The sequence below is a fragment of the Pongo pygmaeus genome, chromosome 5 (assembly GCF_028885625.2).
Source record: "Pongo pygmaeus isolate AG05252 chromosome 5, NHGRI_mPonPyg2-v2.0_pri, whole genome shotgun sequence".
NCBI classification, from domain to species: domain Eukaryota; kingdom Metazoa; phylum Chordata; class Mammalia; order Primates; family Hominidae; genus Pongo; species Pongo pygmaeus.
Genome location: NC_072378.2, coordinates 83,178,992 through 83,196,605, shown reverse-complemented (window position 1 = coordinate 83,196,605; position 17,614 = coordinate 83,178,992). Strand labels below are relative to the sequence as shown.

The 17,614-nt window shown below is 35.4% G+C and overlaps 1 protein-coding gene across 16 annotated transcripts in view; it reads left to right on the top strand.

Moving 5' to 3' along the window:
* SNAP91 (synaptosome associated protein 91) overlaps window positions 1-17,614 on the top strand; it is a 158,816-nt gene that overhangs the window by 35,878 nt on the left and 105,324 nt on the right. For all 16 annotated transcript variants that reach the window (XM_054491957.2, XM_054491967.2, XM_054491966.2 and 13 more), the window contains exons 3-7: window positions 7,806-7,948; window positions 10,952-11,027; window positions 11,772-11,874; window positions 14,284-14,377; window positions 16,507-16,618. In XM_054491957.2, coding sequence (XP_054347932.1) covers window positions 7,806-7,948; window positions 10,952-11,027; window positions 11,772-11,874; window positions 14,284-14,377; window positions 16,507-16,618 — 528 coding nt within the window. The remainder of the gene's footprint in view (window positions 1-7,805; window positions 7,949-10,951; window positions 11,028-11,771; window positions 11,875-14,283; window positions 14,378-16,506; window positions 16,619-17,614) is intronic.

Genomic DNA, 17,614 nt, shown 5'->3' with positions numbered 1-17,614 from the left:
AGGGGTCTCTTCTGTACTGCACACTGCTGACTTCTCATTGTGCCCTTGCATGGTGGAAAGAACTAGTATGCTCTCTGGGGACTCTGTTATAAGATACTAATCCCATTCATGAGGCCTCTACTCTCATGACATAATCATCTCCCACAGTCTTCCTCTCCTAATACGATTACATTGGGGGTAGATTTCAACATATGAATTTGGCTGAGGGGACACAAATATTCAGTCCATAACAGAAAGGGAAGAAGGAAGGAATGAGATGTAAATTTAAAAGAATTACAATGAATAATCTTGCATATATATATATAAGCTTGTCCATGTGGCAGATATTCTGAGCTATTATTATGTGACAGGAATATTTTAAAACTGCATTTTAGTGTGACCTTGGACTTTGGTCTATAGTTTCTCATTTCTCTTTGTGGAAGCTCAAGTTTACATGATGGTTATAAAATAAAAGAATGACCAATTTTTGTTCCCCTTTCTGACATTTGTGCAAAGCAAAATTGCTGTACTAGTGGGGTTTTACAGAGTCATATAATTAAACTTAGGGAGAGATTTTAAAATGGAATAGAGGATACTTTCCTAAATTAGGCTGCTGGTAAAAGTATACATAACAATGAAATAGTAACTCTTTCTAATTTGTTGATTCACTTATGTCTAGTAAGAGTTATTGAAAGAATTGGCCTATAATATCTACTATTAATTTTAGTATGAAAGTATTTTAGATGCAGACATATGACAAGCCAGTTACAGCCATCTTTCATTTACTAAGTGTCTTTTATACATGAAGACCTGTGGTAGGTACTAGGGATTCATAAGTACAGATATGGCCCCCTTATTACCTGTTAGACCTTGAGCTCCAGTCGGGGAGAGACCTATGTAGACTAACAATGATAATTCTGTGTAATAAGGACTACAGTAGAGTCATATAGGGTGATAATTACCAGAAATGACAGTGTTCATCATGTAAAATAGTTAATATTATCCTTATTCCTAGGTGAAAAAAAATGGAGCTGCAGAGTGGTCAAATTAACTTGTCCATAAGTAGCAGAGTGAGATTGTGAACTAGGCCTCTTGCCCCCATTCCCATGTCCTTTGCCTTACTTGCATGGAAGAGAAAATCTTCTATTTGAAGATAATATCAGAAAAGACTTCATGGAGAATATTGTATTTGAGATTGATCTTGAGAGATGAGCTCTCTATAGGGTGAAAGCAGAGACATTCTAGGCAATAAGAATATCATGTAAAGGTATCATAATAATTTTGTTGGCACAATTTGTAGCAGAGAAAAGATTAGTAAGGTAGCTGAGTCTTCTGATGAGAGGCCGTATACTCAAAATATAAGGTATAAAGTACATACTTCAGACATTTATATTTTATTAAATGGACAGCAGGAGGCCCCAGGGGGTTTTGAGCAAGTGACAGCTATGATCAGAAGGACACACGTGGGTAATTAATTTTTCACAGAAGTATGTAGTTGTGCTGGAGATGACTCAGAGAAGAGTTCATAGAGCAGTCCAAGCAACAGATAACAAGGGCCCTGTCATACACAGCTGTCTTTTCCTAGGATTTAAGTGATTGACAATCTCATATAGTAGTGGGAAAAGAAGTAGGTGACCACAAATTTGAGAACTATTTAGATTTGTTGCTATTTTCTTGTTTTAGTGAACAATTACTTATAACTCCTGAAAGTTAAAGTTGTCTTTCTACTTATACCTATTTCCTTCATTCTCGTTTATGATATATCTCACCTTAGAGAGATTTTCTAAGATTAATTTTCAATTGCTTCAAACTACCAAAAAGAGAGACTGATACTTTGTGGCAAGATGGGGTAACAAGTAGCAGAGTGAGATTGTCTTTATTTTCACTCATGCCTGAGACAGCCAAAACACTGGACAAAAGCATATTAAATAAGTGTTGTCAGTATATTGAACACCAGGCAAAGTAAAACTGAATTTATCACAAGTAACATGATCATGCATGCAGAAAATGTGATGGACTCTACCAAAAAGAACTGATAAGCAAGTTTAGCAGAGTTTCAGAATACAAGATCAAGATACAGAAATCATTTATATTTCTCAATATTGGCAAGAACATTTGGATACTGAAATGAAAAATAAATATCCCCATATCTTGAAGAAGTATGAAACATTAGGAATGCATCTGGCAAAATATGTGTAAGACTAATATACTGAAAAGAACAAAACATTGCTGAGAGAAATTAAAGACCAAAATAAATAGACAGACCATGTACATGGATTGTAAAACTCAATATTGTGAAGATGCCAGTTTATCCCAAATTGATCTATAGAGTCAACATAATCCCATTCAAAATCCCAGAAGCCTTTTTTGTTGTTGTTAAAGTTGATAAGCTCAGTCTAAAACTCATACGGAAATACAAAGGACCTAAAAGAGCCAAAAACCATTTTGAAAAAAATAAACTTGGAGGGCTAACACTATCTGATTTTATGAATTATGATAAATTTATAGTAATCAAGATAGTGTGGTATTGGTATAAAGACAGACAAATAGGTCAACAGAACAGAGTAAAAGCGTCCTAAAATAGACTCAAAGATTTGTGGTCCATTTATTTTTGACAAAGATGCAAAGGTGATTCAGTGGAGAAAGAATAGTTTTTTTCAGCAAATGGTGTTGGAACAATTTGATATCCATATGCAGAAAAATGAAACATCCATACCTCATGCCATTTATAAAAACTAACAATGTATTATTGACCTAAGTGTGCGTACAACCCTAAAACTATAAAATGTGTAGAAGAAACATAGAAAATCTTTGTGACCTTGGATTAAGCAAAGATTTCTTAAAAGAAAACCTCCATAAATAGGACTTCATCATAATTAAAAATTTCTGTTCTTTCAAAGACACTGTTAAGAAAATGAAAAGGGAAGCCATAGACTTAGAGGAAATATTTGCAAGTCACATGTATGATAGAGGACTTGATCCAGAATAACTCAATAATAAAATAATCCAATAAAATAGGAAAAGAATGTATACCAATGGCAAATAAACAGATGAAAAGCTCATGACATAAATGTTTAACACCATTATAGTCATTAGGGAAATGCAAAGAAAAACCACCGAGAGATACCACAACATACCTGTCAGAATAGGAAAAAAAAAAAAAAAAAAAAGACCATATCAAGTCTTAGCAGAGATGTAGAGCAACTAGAATGCTCATACACTGCTTGTGGTAATGTAACATGGTAGAAATGCCATCAGGCAAGAAAGTAGTTTCCTAAAATTAAATATTTGAACTTGGGAAGATATATCTGGTATCTTTTTGGTAGTTTGAAAAACAGCTTTCTGAAAGCAGTTCCCTAAAATTAAATGTTTACTTAAAAATGACTCAACTATTCTACTTCTAGAAAATTACCCAAGAGAAATGAAGGCATATGTCCGTGTAAACAGATATATGTAAATGTTCATAGCAGCTTTATTTGTAATCGCCAAAATCTGGAATCACCCTTAATTGTTCATCAACAGGTGAATGAATAAATAATTTTTGTATGTTCATATAATGGAATACATCTCCACAATAAAAAGGAATGAATTATTGATACATTCAATAACATGGATAAATCTCAAAGTAATTAGCTAACTGAAAGAATCCAGACATTCCCTCTCAAGAAAAAAATTTTATTCCCTTCACATAAAATTTAGAATATGCAAACTAATTTATATTGACTGAAAGCAAATTGGTGGTTGCTAAGGGACAGCAGGAGAAGAGAAAGAGGAGTTTTTAAAGGATATGGGGAAACTGTTGGAGGTGATGGATATGTTCATTATCTTATTCTTGGTGATGGTTTTATGAGTGTATAGGTTTGTCAAAACTTATCAAATAGTACACTTTACATGTGTGCAATTCTAATGTCAACTATACTTCAATAAAGCTGTTTTATAAACTACCAAAAAGATACCAGATATATCTTCCCAAGTTCAAATAAAACTTAGAATTCTAAGAAACTGATACATGACCTATACATAGCATTTAGATCTCACAATTTTTAAGAATTTTTTTCTGTGTGTTTATACTTTATTTTTTAAATTCTTTAAATGAAAATTATCTTTTTGGTGAGAGAGTAGAGCAGTAGAAACTTATATAATAACTACTTATGAGAGCATTTGGAGCAATCACCATGGAAAAACACTTTAAAGTTAAATATGTGCATACCCTACAACCTGGCAATTCTCTTTCTAGGTATACAGATGGCCCTGACCTATGATGGTTCAACCTCAGAGTTTTCAGCTTTACAATGGTGTGAAACAATTCTGTTTTTCACGTTCAGTACAGTATTCAATAAATTACATGATATATTCAACACTTTATTATAAAATAGGCTTTGGGTTTGATGACTTTGCCCAACTATAGGCTAATGTCAGTGTTCTGAGCACATTTAAGGTAGGCTAAGCTAAGCTATGATGTCCAGTAGGATCGGTGTGTTAAGTGCATTTTCAACTTAATAATATTTTTAACTCACAATGGATGTATAAGATGTTATCCACAATAAGTCAAGGAGTGTCTGTAGATGAAGAATAGTTGCTCTCAAACTGGTCTCAAGACTCTTGTACTCTCAAATTGCTAAGGAACTGAAAAAGCTTGTGTATGTGGGATATTTACTATATTAAAAATTACTCGTCACTTACATTAGGTATATCTCCTAATGCTATCCCTCCCCCTTCCCCCCACCCCACAACAGGCTCCGGTGTGTGATGTTCCCCTTCCTGTGTCCAAGTGTTCTCATTGTTCAGTTCCCACCTATGAGTGAGAACATGTGGTGTTTGGTTTTTTGTTCTTGCGATAGTTTGCTGAGAATGATGGTTTCCAGCTTCATCCATGTCCCTACAAAGGACATGAACTCATCCTTTTTTATGGCTGCATAGTATTCCATGGTGTATATGTGCCACATTTTCTTAATCCAGTCTATCATTGATGGACATTTGGGTTGGTTCCAAGTCTTTGCTATTGTGAATAATGCTGCCATAAACATATGTGTGCATGTGTCTTTGTAGCAGCATGATTTATAATCCTTTGGGTATATACCCAGTAATGGGATGGCTGGGTCAAATGGTATTTCTAGTTCCAGATCCTTGAGAAATCGCCACACTGTCTTCCACAATGGTTGAACTAGTTTACAGTCCCACCAACAGTGTAAAAGTGTTCTTATTTCTCCACATCCTCTCCAGCACCTGTTGTTTCCTGAGTTTTTAAATGATTGCCATTCTAACTGGTGTGAGATGGTATCTCATTCGGTTTTGATTTGCACTTTTCTGATGGCCAGTGATGATGAGCATTTTTTCATGAGTCTGTTGGCTGCATAAATGTCTTCTTTTGAGAATTGTCTGTTCATATCCTTCGCCCACTTGTTGATGGGGTGGTTTGGTTTTTTCTTGTAAATTTGTTTGAGTTCTTTGTAGATTCTGGATATTACCCCTTTGTCAGATGTGTAGATTGCAAAAATTTTCTCCCATTCTGTAGGTTGCCTGTTTACTGTGATGGTAGTTTCTTTTGCTGTGCAGAAGCTCTTTAGTTTAATTAGATCCCATTTGTCAATTTTGACTTTTGTTGCCATTGCTTTTGGTGTTTTAGACATGAAGTCCTTGCCCATGCATATACCTAATGTAAATGACGAGTTAATGGGTGCAGCACACCAACATGGCACATGTATACATATGTAACAAACCTGCACGTTGTACACGTGTACCCTAGAACTTAAAGTATAATAAAAAAATATAAAAATAAAAATTACAACTGGGACAGTTTTTTAAAATTCACTTTTAAATAACAATAATAAATCTGTTAACATGTTACATATAAACATGTTAATACAAATAATACTTTTAGGGGAAATGATTGTTTTCAAAAAAAAGCAGTGAAAAGAGTATTATCATTTTACATTTTTATAAATCTTTTTAATTTCTTGCTGAATAAAAGACCAGCATTTATATCTGTTTCTGTAATCAACCTGTTTGCATATATTATTTTACTTAGAGTGTGTGAAGAAAATCTGGCCTTATAAAGATATTCAGTTAGAAAAATGAGAACTATTTTAATAACCTTCTCAGAAAATTGTGAATATTCTTTGATACTACACTACAATTCTCCAAGTTGTAGTTTCTTAAGTTTAAATTGCAACCTTGACTCTGAAACTGTATCATTGAACTTTTTATCTTCTGTTAGGTTTAAATGCATTGGTCTATATCGTACTTTGAATGCATTTTTTACCCACGCATTATTTTGTAATGTTATGCGCTAGTCATTTGGAAAATATTGGTTCACTGAGTTATTTACACCTTCCAAATGTTGACTCATTTGATTATTTTAGCTAAAGTATGTCTTTTATACATTTTGCTCAATAAATATTGTACACGGTGCTCTGCAAAGTGCTGCACGTGAAACAGACATTACTGCTTTTAAGGAGCTGTGATATGGTAGAAATTATAACAAATATACATCTATTCTGAACACCCAGCAGGAACAAAGTGCCTCACGTTTTAAAGCACAGGAAGGCCACATGGGACTGCATTTGAAAGGGACCAGGAAAGATTTCCTGAAGGATGAGTAAAAGTCCAATAAAGGAAAATATTGAGAGAAGGGTGCTGATGGGAAGGGGATGATGACAGAAATTTAAAATCAGTATAAATTAAGAAATAAGCCTGCCTTGATCCACTTATAATTCTGAACAGTTATTGATATCCTTTAGTCTAAGGAGTTTAGATATTTTTCAGTGATAGAATATCAATTTTTAAAAGCATTTATTGTGAAGAGAAATGCAATGCATAAAATATATAGTTTAATGATTACTGAGTGTGGATTTGGAGTAAGAAGAATACATGTGCATGTTTGTTGCAAGTGCATGTTTGTTGCATGGGATTGCCTAGGAACTGGGTATCACATGCAGGTCTCTGCAAGATAAGTGTGGACTGTAACAGAAGTCATGCAGTGTCTGCTGTCCTGAAGAGGTCATCCTGTACTGTTGGAAGTACTTAAGTCTGTACTGTCCCGCTGTGGCTTAGCTTCTGTTCCTTAGCACATGATCTTTGGTTGTCCTAGCTAACTCTTTGACATCATTAACTGCTTTTCTGAATGCTGGGCACTCCCTGTTGGCCAGTAGATAATTTTTTAAAAAAATACACGTGGACTCATACTAATAGATGTGAACAGTGAATGTATTATAAAGGTTTACTCTCTTACAAAGTCAGGTCAAATTATAGTAATTTAATGCATGCATGGTGTTCTACAAAAGCTTACATGTGTATAGAATTCTTTTCTCTTTTAATATTTGACCTCATCCTGCCACTCATGTGACAAGTGTGTTTACTAGCACCTTTCAAAGTTCAAATCCAAATGAGATATGCTTTTAGCTGTTAAGTTTGAAGAGTACATTTATGTTATTGCCTTCAAATGGCATATAGAATAAGTGCCCACATTTGAGACATTGTGCTTAGAGCAGTAACAAAAAAGATTAAATACATGAGGCTTAGCCTTCCTGGAGTTTATAATTTTAAAAATGGCATAAGTACCAGCAAACAGGTAAATTCAGAAGAGAGTACAGAAGAAAATTAAGTAGCAAAATATACTCAAGAATAAATAAATATATTGGGTAAATAATATATGTATGTGTCCATGGGTAAAATATTACAGTTTAATTTTTTAAATTTTGTTATCAGCTATTATCAAAGTACTTTTAAGGTCATATATTAGTAAACAGGTTTATATGTTCCAAGTTTGAAACGAATTTTTGTATGTAATTGTTAATATCATTGATTAATATCTTCTATTTTCATAGATTTGATCCAGGCTACCAACGAGACCAATGTTAATATTCCTCAGATGGCTGACACTCTCTTTGAGCGGGCAACAAACAGTAGCTGGGTGGTTGTGTTTAAGGCTTTAGTGACAACACATCATCTCATGGTGCATGGAAATGAGGTAAACTAAGTAAACTTTTCTTTTTTTGATGGAGGAAGGAGGCTTTTAGGAAGAGCATGATGATGATTTAAGGCTCTTTAAATTTTCACTAATTAGGAGAAAAAGAAAAGGAAATACACAGTTCCAGATAATCTAGAATACAAGTTTAATCTTCTTAGCTATTTAACAAAAAATAAACTTTAAGTTAGACATTGTCTTAGAGATATGAGGCACAGGTACACCTCAGAGATATTGCAGGTTTGATTCCAGACCACTGCAAAAAAAAGCTAATATTGCAATAAAGTGAGTCACACAAATGTTTTGGTTTCCCAATACATGTAAAAGTTACATTTACACTTATACTGTACTCTATTAAGTGTGCAATAGTATTATGTCTAAAAAAAGTACATATCTTAATTTTAAAATCCTTTATTGCTAAAAAATTATTATCAAATGATCATCTGAGTCTTCAGTGAGTTGTAATCTTTGCTGGTAGAAGGTCTTGCCCTGATATTGATGGCTGCTGACTGATTAGGATGGTGGTTGCTGAAGGTTGAAGTAACTGCAGAAGTCTCTTAAAATAAGACAACAGTGAAGTTTGCCACATCAATTGACTCTTCCTTTTACAAAAGATTTCTCTGTAGCATTCAATGCTCTTTGACAGCATTTTATCTACAGCAGAACTTCTTTCAAAATTGGAGTCAATCCTCTCAAACCTTGCTACTGCTTTATCAGCTGTTTATGTAATTTCTATATCCTTTGCTGTTATTTCAACAATGTTCACAGTATCTTTACCAGGAGTAGATTTTATCTCAAGAAACTACTTTCTTTCTCATCCATAAGAAGCAACTCCTCATCCATTCAAGTTTTATCATGAGATTATAGTAATTTAGTCCCATCTTCAGGCTCCATGTCCAATTCTAGTTCCCTTGCTATTTTCCCACACATCTGCAGTTACTTCCTCTACTGGTCTTGAATCCCTCAAAGTCATCCACAGGGGCTGAAATGCTCTTCTTCCAGATTCCTGCTAATGTTGGTATCTGTATGTCCTCCCATGAATCACAAATGTTTTTAATGGCATCTAGAATGGTCAATCTTTTCTAGAAGGTTTTCAATTTACTTTGCCCACATCCATCAGAGGAATCACTATCTATGGTAGCTATAGCCTTACAAAATGTATTTCTTAAATAACAAGACTTGAAAGTAAAAATCACTCCTTGATCCATGGGCTGCGCAATGAATGTTGTGTTAGCAGTCATGAAAACAATGTGCATCTCTTTGTGCATCTCCATCAGAGCTCTTATGGTGACAAGGTGCATGTCAATGAGCAGTAACATTTTGAAAGGAATCTTTTTTTCTGAGCAGTAAGTCTCAACAGTGGGCTTCAAATATTCAGTAAACCATACTATAAACAGATGTGCTGTCATCCAGGCTTTGTTGTTCCATTTATAGAGCACAGGCAGAGTAGGTTTAGTGTAATTCTTAAGGGCCCTAGATTTTCAGAATGGTAAATGAGCATTGACCTTCACTTCATGTCATCAGCTGCATTAGCCCCTAACAAGAGAGTCAGGCTGCCCTTTGAAGTTTTGAAGTCAGGTACTATATTCTCCTTTCTAGATAAGAAAGTTCTAGATGGCATCTTCTTCGAATTGAAGGCTGCTTTGTCTACATTGCAAATCTGTTTCGTGTAGCCACCTTCATGAATTATCCCAGCTAGATCTTCTGGATAACTTGCTGCAGCTTCTTCATCAGCACTTCCTGCTTCACCTTGTACTTTTATATTGTGGAGATGGCTTCTTTCCTTAAACCTCATGAACTAACCTCTGATAGCATCAAACTTTTATTCTGCAGTTTCCTCACCTCTCTCAGCCCTCCTAGAATTGAAAAAAAGTTGAGGCCTTGCTCTGAATTAGGCTTTGCCTTAAGGGAATGTTGTAGCTGGTTTGATCTTTTATCCAGACCACTCAAACATTCTCCATATCAGCAAGAAAGCTATTTCACTTTCTTGTCATTTGTGTGTTCACTAAAGTAGCACTTTCAATTTTCTTCAAGACTTTTCCTTTATATTTACAACTTGACTAACTGGTACAAGAGAGCTAGCTTTTGGCCTTTCTCAGCTTTCGACGTGCCACTCTCATTAAGCTTAATCACTTCTAGCTCTTGACTTAAAGTGAGAGATGTGTGACTTTTCCTTTCATTTGAATATCTAAAGGTCATTTTAGGATTATTAGTTGGCTTAATTGCAATATTTTTGTGTCTCGGAATAAGGAGGCCTGAGGAGAGGGAAAAAGTCAGGGGAACAACCAGTGGTGATGCAGTCAGAACATACGCAACATTTACTGATTAAGTTTGCCATCATTTATGGGCACAGTTCATGGCACCTCAAAACAATTACGTTAGTAACATCAAAGATCACTGATCACAGATCACCAAAACAGATATAATAATAATTAAAAAGTTTAAACTATTGTGAGAATTACCAAAATGTGACACAAAGTGAGCACTGATAGACTGGCTCATCCCTGAGTTGCCACAAATCTTCAATTTGCAAAAAGTGCAATAAAAAAGAAGCTCAATAAAATGAGATATGCCTGTGTTAAAATTATAGCTTCAAAAAATGGATATACCATGTAAACCTATTTTTAAGCAAAAATGTTAGGAGAAGGAACAATAAAATTATTTTTCCCATAGGAAAGATTCCTTTGAATCTTTGAGTGAAAATTGCATTCGTAAGATATTTATTTTGGAAAATACTGATAAAATTAAAGTTACCAATTTTATGTAGGATGCCTACTGAATCCTAATAAATTGTAGTATTTCCATTATGTGCAGAAATGAAAGATCATACAATTTAATTCTAATTCACAAAGCTTTTTTTCCCCTCAGAGAAATTCTAGGAAACTTTATAACTGACTAAAAGAGATCACAATGAGAATTTGTTAAAAAAAAAATCCCTTTAGTATCAAAAATTGTTTAAAAGTATGATTTAAGAATGTGTGTTTAATTCTAATTTTTGTTTTTCAGAGATTTATTCAATATTTGGCTTCTAGAAATACACTATTCAATCTCAGCAATTTTTTGGACAAAAGTGGATCCCATGGTGAGAATATTTGTATTTTATAATTTTTTGCCAATGCTTTGATTTTTGAAGTGAGGCTATTAATCCAAAATCATTGCAACTGATAGCTTCATTGAATATTTAAGAATGTAAAAATAATTATATTTAAATATAGCTTTAAAATATTTAATTATAGACAACTCAGCATACAAAATATATATTAAGTTTATTTTGGGCATTTTTACCACATGTTTACCTTAAAAAGTAACAGTGGGTGTGCTAGACCCACAGTTGTTTTTTATGAAGGTACAGGAGACAATGAAATAAAAGATGTCTTCTCAATTAAAAAAAATGATTCCAGTCTTAAAGAAATTTTTTGTGTGGATTAATAGGGTTTGAACTGCATTCATTTGTTCATTTATCATATTCACTGTTTATCTGTTGTGTGTAAAGCAAGCACATCAAGCAAATGGAACATTATCAGATGGCTGCATGAATTAAGTCTGAAACTGGCTGTTATTTGAAAAATGAACAAAAATTCAAGGAAAATTTAAAAACGTATTCTGTACTAGAATGGTGGAATAAATAATTGAAGAATCCTGGAATGCCTCATGTCAAAAGTATTTTTGCCTAGAAGCAGGATTTTAAATGAGATCTATCTGATACAGTTATTGACCCTATCCTAGGACTATCACCATTTAGAGAGTTAAAAAAAAATAGTACTATGCAAAGCACAGTTGAAGGTATTTTATTAATTAGTTTTATTTCTTCTTTCCACTCCCCCAGGTTATGATATGTCTACCTTCATAAGGCGCTATAGTAGATATTTGAATGAAAAGGCTTTTTCTTACAGACAGATGGCCTTTGATTTTGCCAGGGTGAAGAAAGGGTATGTTTTTGTCTTTCTTATATTTATTAGAGGAGAATAAGTCCTTGAGGCATACTTGCTTTATTTTAACTAAGCTTAAATGCCACCTAATTTGCTTGAAGGCCCAGTTTACAATAACCTAAAAAAAGAAACTCAATAGTATTGTAGAAGTTAGCCTTGAAGTTGCAATATGCATTATTTTGTTTATATCTTCATGCAGAAAAATCTGATTTGCTTCTCAGTTTATATGCTATAACATTTTTTTCTTCTCTGTAATCCCAGGACAAATTATATAACATTTTATTTGTTAAAAACTCAAAATTTTTAAACATGTATATACCTTTAAATAATTTAAGAAGGAGGGAATTAAGACAAGATTCACTTAAAAGTATAGTGGCTGTAGATGACAATAGCTATTTGGCCTGGCACAGTGATACCTGTAATCCCAGTACTTTGGGAGGCCAAACTGGGAGGATCATTTGAGTTCAGGAGTTAAAGAACAGCCTGGGCAATGTAGGAGTTAAAGACCAGCCTGGGCAATGTAGTGAGACTTTCTCTCTACTAAAAATCAAACAAATTAGTCAGGCGTGGTGGTGTGTGCCTGTAGTCCCAGCTGCTTGGGAGGCTAAGGCAGGAGGATTGCTTGATCCTGGGAGACTGAGGCTACAGTGAGCTATGTTCATGCCACTGCACTCCAGCCTGGGCAACCCTGTCTCTAAGACCCTGTGTCAAAAAAAAAAAAGATGGAAAATAGACAATAGCTATATAAATGTTTTTTTTTTGATTGAGGTGAATCTGAACTTTGATCTGTTTTTGAGAGATGTATCACCCTAGAAAACACGTACATAAACACACACCATAATCAAACTAATTGTTAGTACTACCAATTAAGAAAACCTCACTGAAACAGAAACACTTGAATTTTATCTGTAATTACCATTTATTTCCCTCTAAATAGATGTATAAATCTAGTCAGAGGCATTCAGCCACACATTTGTGCATATCTTATATCTGTTCCTCGTTTGAAATAATGGCAAGGTACTATAGCAGCTTTAATATTTTAGTCTCAAGAATCCACACAAAAAGATGCACCTTTATTTTTGCAATGGCTAACCTGACCTTAGTTTTGGGCTACTTTTTTACCATGGTGGTGAAAAACAACAACTTGCCTATTGAAAATAATTTATTGTAGATGGATACTTTATAAAAGTAGGTATTTTCCTTCACCCTCTTCTCACGAGAGATGATTCTAGTTCATATGCCTTCCTCTGACTTCTTACATGGCACCATGAAACCATTGCTGATGTTCCCAGCTGCATTGTGACCTCTGCAGTAGGTCCATGGCCTTCCTAGAAACTTCTGCAGCCCTGTATGAACACATATGGACACTTCAGATTGCTTTCTCCACTGTTGGTCTGGGAGAGACCCTGAAAGTTGCCATGATCAGCATGTATACATCATCTGGGTATTTTCTTCAGCTATTACAATACTGCTGTTCCTCAACCATCACCATCACTGGATACAAGGGCTTCCTAAGAGACCTGAAGGTGAAGACAGGGTGCAGTGCACCCTCCGACATCAGCATTAATCTTCAATCTCATCCTCTGTAGTTAAACTCTTACCTTTGTTTGGGAAAAGTGTTCTTATCAGCATGCATTTTTCTTCCCTTGATGATTAATAGCATAAACCCTGTACTCCAAGTCATACAGGTTTTATAAACTTCTAAGACATGTTTTCTCTTTCTCAAAAAAAAAAAAAGAAAAAAAACTGGCTTTTTTGAAAGCTTATATTTTGGTTGGGCGAAGTGGCTCGTGGCTATAGTCTCAGCACTTTGGTAGATCATGGAGGGAGGACTGTGTGAGGTCAGGAGTTTAAGACCAGCCTGGGCAACATAGTGAGACTCCCATCCCTACCAAAACAAATTTTTAAAAAATTAACCAGGTGTGGTGGCATGCACCTGTAGTTCCAGCTACTCATGAGGCTGAGGCAGGAGAATCACTTGTGCCCAGGAGTTCGAGATTACAGTGAGCTATGATCATGCCATTGCACTCCAGTTTGGGTGACAGAGTGAGACTGTCTGAAAAAAAAAAAAGAAGAAAACATACTTTTCAACACTATTACCTTTATTATAGATTTAGAAAAATCCATTCAGAAACTCAGCTTGCCTCTTTTATCCAGACTAGATTGCTTTCTTCCTAAGGGCAGCACACATAGAAAACAAACAAGCATTGCCTGTGCAGTGGAGGAATAAGAATAGATAATAGCTAGAGGGGGGAAATGACTACAACCTTGTAATACGTCAAATTGATCCCACAGGATTAATAAGGAAATGGGGTGGTGTGGGGGAACAGCTTAGAACAATGCATATGGTCTTGAATTGTCCATATCCAATGAAATTGTACCTTTTTTTTTTTTTTTTTTAAATTATAGGGCCGATGGTGTAATGAGGACAATGGCTCCCGAAAAGCTGCTAAAGAGTATGCCAATACTACAGGGACAAATTGATGCACTGCTTGAATTTGATGTATGTATCTCACTAGAAAATGTTTCTTACACAATCAATGTTGTCTTTCATTTGAAGATAGGCTACAGGTAAATCCAAAGATTTCCTCGGGAAGCAGCTGTAGATCTTCATTTAGATGAATACTTAGTTCAGGCTGTTAAGCTTGGTAAAGATTATTTAGGTTCCCCTGATTTTTCTAAGCAGTTTACCAGGTGTTTATATAAGTCATGGAAAAATATGAATGGTACGTTCTTGGAACTTCATGTTCTGAGTAGGATAGTGGCTTCCTATTGTACTTGACAGGATGAAGTATCTGCAAGATATGCCTTCAGGCAGCTAAATAACTTGACCTGCTGTTAGAAATCTTTTTTATTTTTTATTTTATGTTATTTATTTATTTTTTTGAGACGGAGTCTCGCTCTGTCACCCAGGCTGGAGTGCAGTGGCGCGATCTCCTTTCACTGCAAGCTCTGCCTCCCGGGTTCACGCCATTCTCCTGCCTCAGCCTCCTGAGCAGCTGGAACTGCCGGCGCCCGCCACCATGCCCAGCCAATTTTCTGCATTTTCAGTAGAGATCGCATCTCACCATGCTAGCCAGGATGGTCTTGATCTCCTTACCTCATGATCCGCCCACCTCAGCCTCCCGAAGTTCTGGGATTACAGGCGTGAGCCACCGCGCCTGGCCTAGAAACCATTTTATGCAGATTGCTTAAATGACACTATCCACCAAAGAACTGTGTTTCATCTTAGATAAATTAGTGAATTGTTTCATTGTCAATATCCTGGTTGTGATATTGTACTATACTTTTATAGGATGTTACCGTTAGGATAAACTGGGTAAATGGTATATGGGAGCTTTCTGTGTTCCTTCTTACACCTGCATGTAAATTTAGTTGTCTTAAAATAAAAAAATTAATTTTGAAGAATCTTGAGGCTGGGCATGGCTCACACCTGTAATCCCAAACTTTGGAGGCCAAAGCAGGCAGATCACTTGACAAGGTCAGGAGTTTGAGACCAGCATGGCCAACATGGTGAAACTCTGTCTCTACTAAAAATATATATAAAAAAAAAAGCAATGTGTGGTGGTACATGCCTGTAATCCTAGCTACGCGGGAGGCTGAGGTGGGAGGATCACTTGAACCTGGGAGGCAGAGGTAGCAGTGAGCTGAGATCATGCCACTTGCACTCTAGTCTAGATGACAGGGTGAGACTCTGTCTCAAAAAAAAAAAAAAATCTGAAATCTGATTCATGAAAGTAAAGTATTTTGACATGTAGAGACATTATTAACTCATATTGTTCAGCCTTTTTGTATTTTGGTAGTTGCCTACAACAAAGGTTTTCCTCAAATTTTAGTAACTTAGCATCTCTGTTAAGATTGTATGGTTTAGTCTATAATTGGGTGCTAATCACGGCACCTAACTCCTGTGAAATTTCATAAAAGCAGCAAACCATCTTATTTTTTAACAGATTTTACAATAAGGACTTCACTAAGTATCTGTCGAATTGCCTTTTAGCTTTTATTTTCTTTTTAATTCATTTACTTTTCTTTACTTTCCTTGCCCTTAGTAAGGGTTCTGTCTTAAAAGAGAAAGTCATAAAGGGAAAAAGAAAAGGATTGAGGAGTGGAGAGAAATTATGCACCTTTGTGTTGATGATTAGAGTAGTTTGGAATGGGTGAACAGTTATGAGTCTCTAGAGTTATTTTAGAGGTAGCTGACTAAGGTATTCCCCATGCTATTCTTCCACACTGAGTCATTGCAGGCCCCTGGAGCCTGAATCCTTTCACAGAAACTATTAGATAGGAGAAGTGGAAGAAATGTAACAACAGTAAAAGTAACAAAACACCAGATTTTCAAAAGTTAAATTTGAATAATCTATGGATTAATCTATATAAAGACATATATATATATATATAATGCACATATATCTGTCTTTTAATTGATAAGACTAACTTCATTGACTTAAATTGAAGCAAAAACATATGTAGTCCATCTTTTGATATTGATAGGGTTACTAAATGAATTACCAATGTTTGTAGAATATTCATGAATTTCTTAGTAGTCATTTGAGACATTTTAATGTGATTCAAGAAAAATTAAGACTTAATGATATGCAGTGCAGCTAATATTAAATTTTTCTGTTTTTCTAGGTGCATCCAAATGAACTAACAAATGGTGTCATAAATGCAGCATTTATGCTTCTTTTCAAAGATCTTATCAAACTTTTTGCTTGCTACAATGATGGTGTTATTAACTTACTCGGTAGGTGGAACAACTGAAACATGTCTGGGCTGATGGGATACACAGTAAGATTGATGAATTCTGTGGGGTGAGTCTGTTGTCTCACTTCTTGGTGGGCAATATTGTGTGGAATATCATGATAGTGAGTAAGTCCACAGATGGTGGTACTGGCAGAATGATATGGGCAGAGATGGTAAATCCATATCTAGGATAACTGGGTGCTAATCATACTGTAGACAGATTGCTGCTAACCACCCTAGTAAAAGGAATTAATCCTCAACCTGTTACTTGGTGGATGGCTGGTGTCCCTGGACTGTTGTGTTATGATGAAAGCTCAGTGTTGATCCAGGGTGTTGGCCAACTGAGGACTCAGCAGTGATGATAGGCATATAAGCCTTAGCGATGGGAAGCCTATGCTGTTTAGCCTATTCATAACATCCATTTCTGATATATGCCCACTTCCTATAGAGTTCTCTTAGCCCTCTGATTAGAAAGAGCCTTTTTGTGGGATATGCTCTTTGGTTTTTATTCAAATGGGATGAATATAGTCTCATGCTCTCTGTCCATTATGAGAGGTCCATCCATCACCTTTTCTCCAGACCTCCTTGTCACCAATCCTCCAGTTTTATTTTTTTCAAGTACCTTATCATCCAGGCCAACAGTTAGTTGCTACACATAATTTGGTGTCATTCAATGTGTCTTACCATTTTTCCTTTACCATAAAGTGGAAAATTAGATAGATATATTTCTGGAAATTTGACTCACTGTGAAGATTTCTTTCTTTGTCAAGGCCATCCCTTTGTGGGAATATTATTCAGCTTTTCACTTCCAGGTGGTGCCAACATGAGGAACCATCTCTAAACCAAATTTGAATGTTTTCTTCCTCAGTCAGCTGGTGATAGGGAACTCCCCCAGAGTCCGTGTGTATAATTTGAGGGAGAAATGGGAAAGAAAAAGAGTAGATGCACTGGGAATATGAACCATCTGTTCATACAATCTACCTGCTTATTCACAACC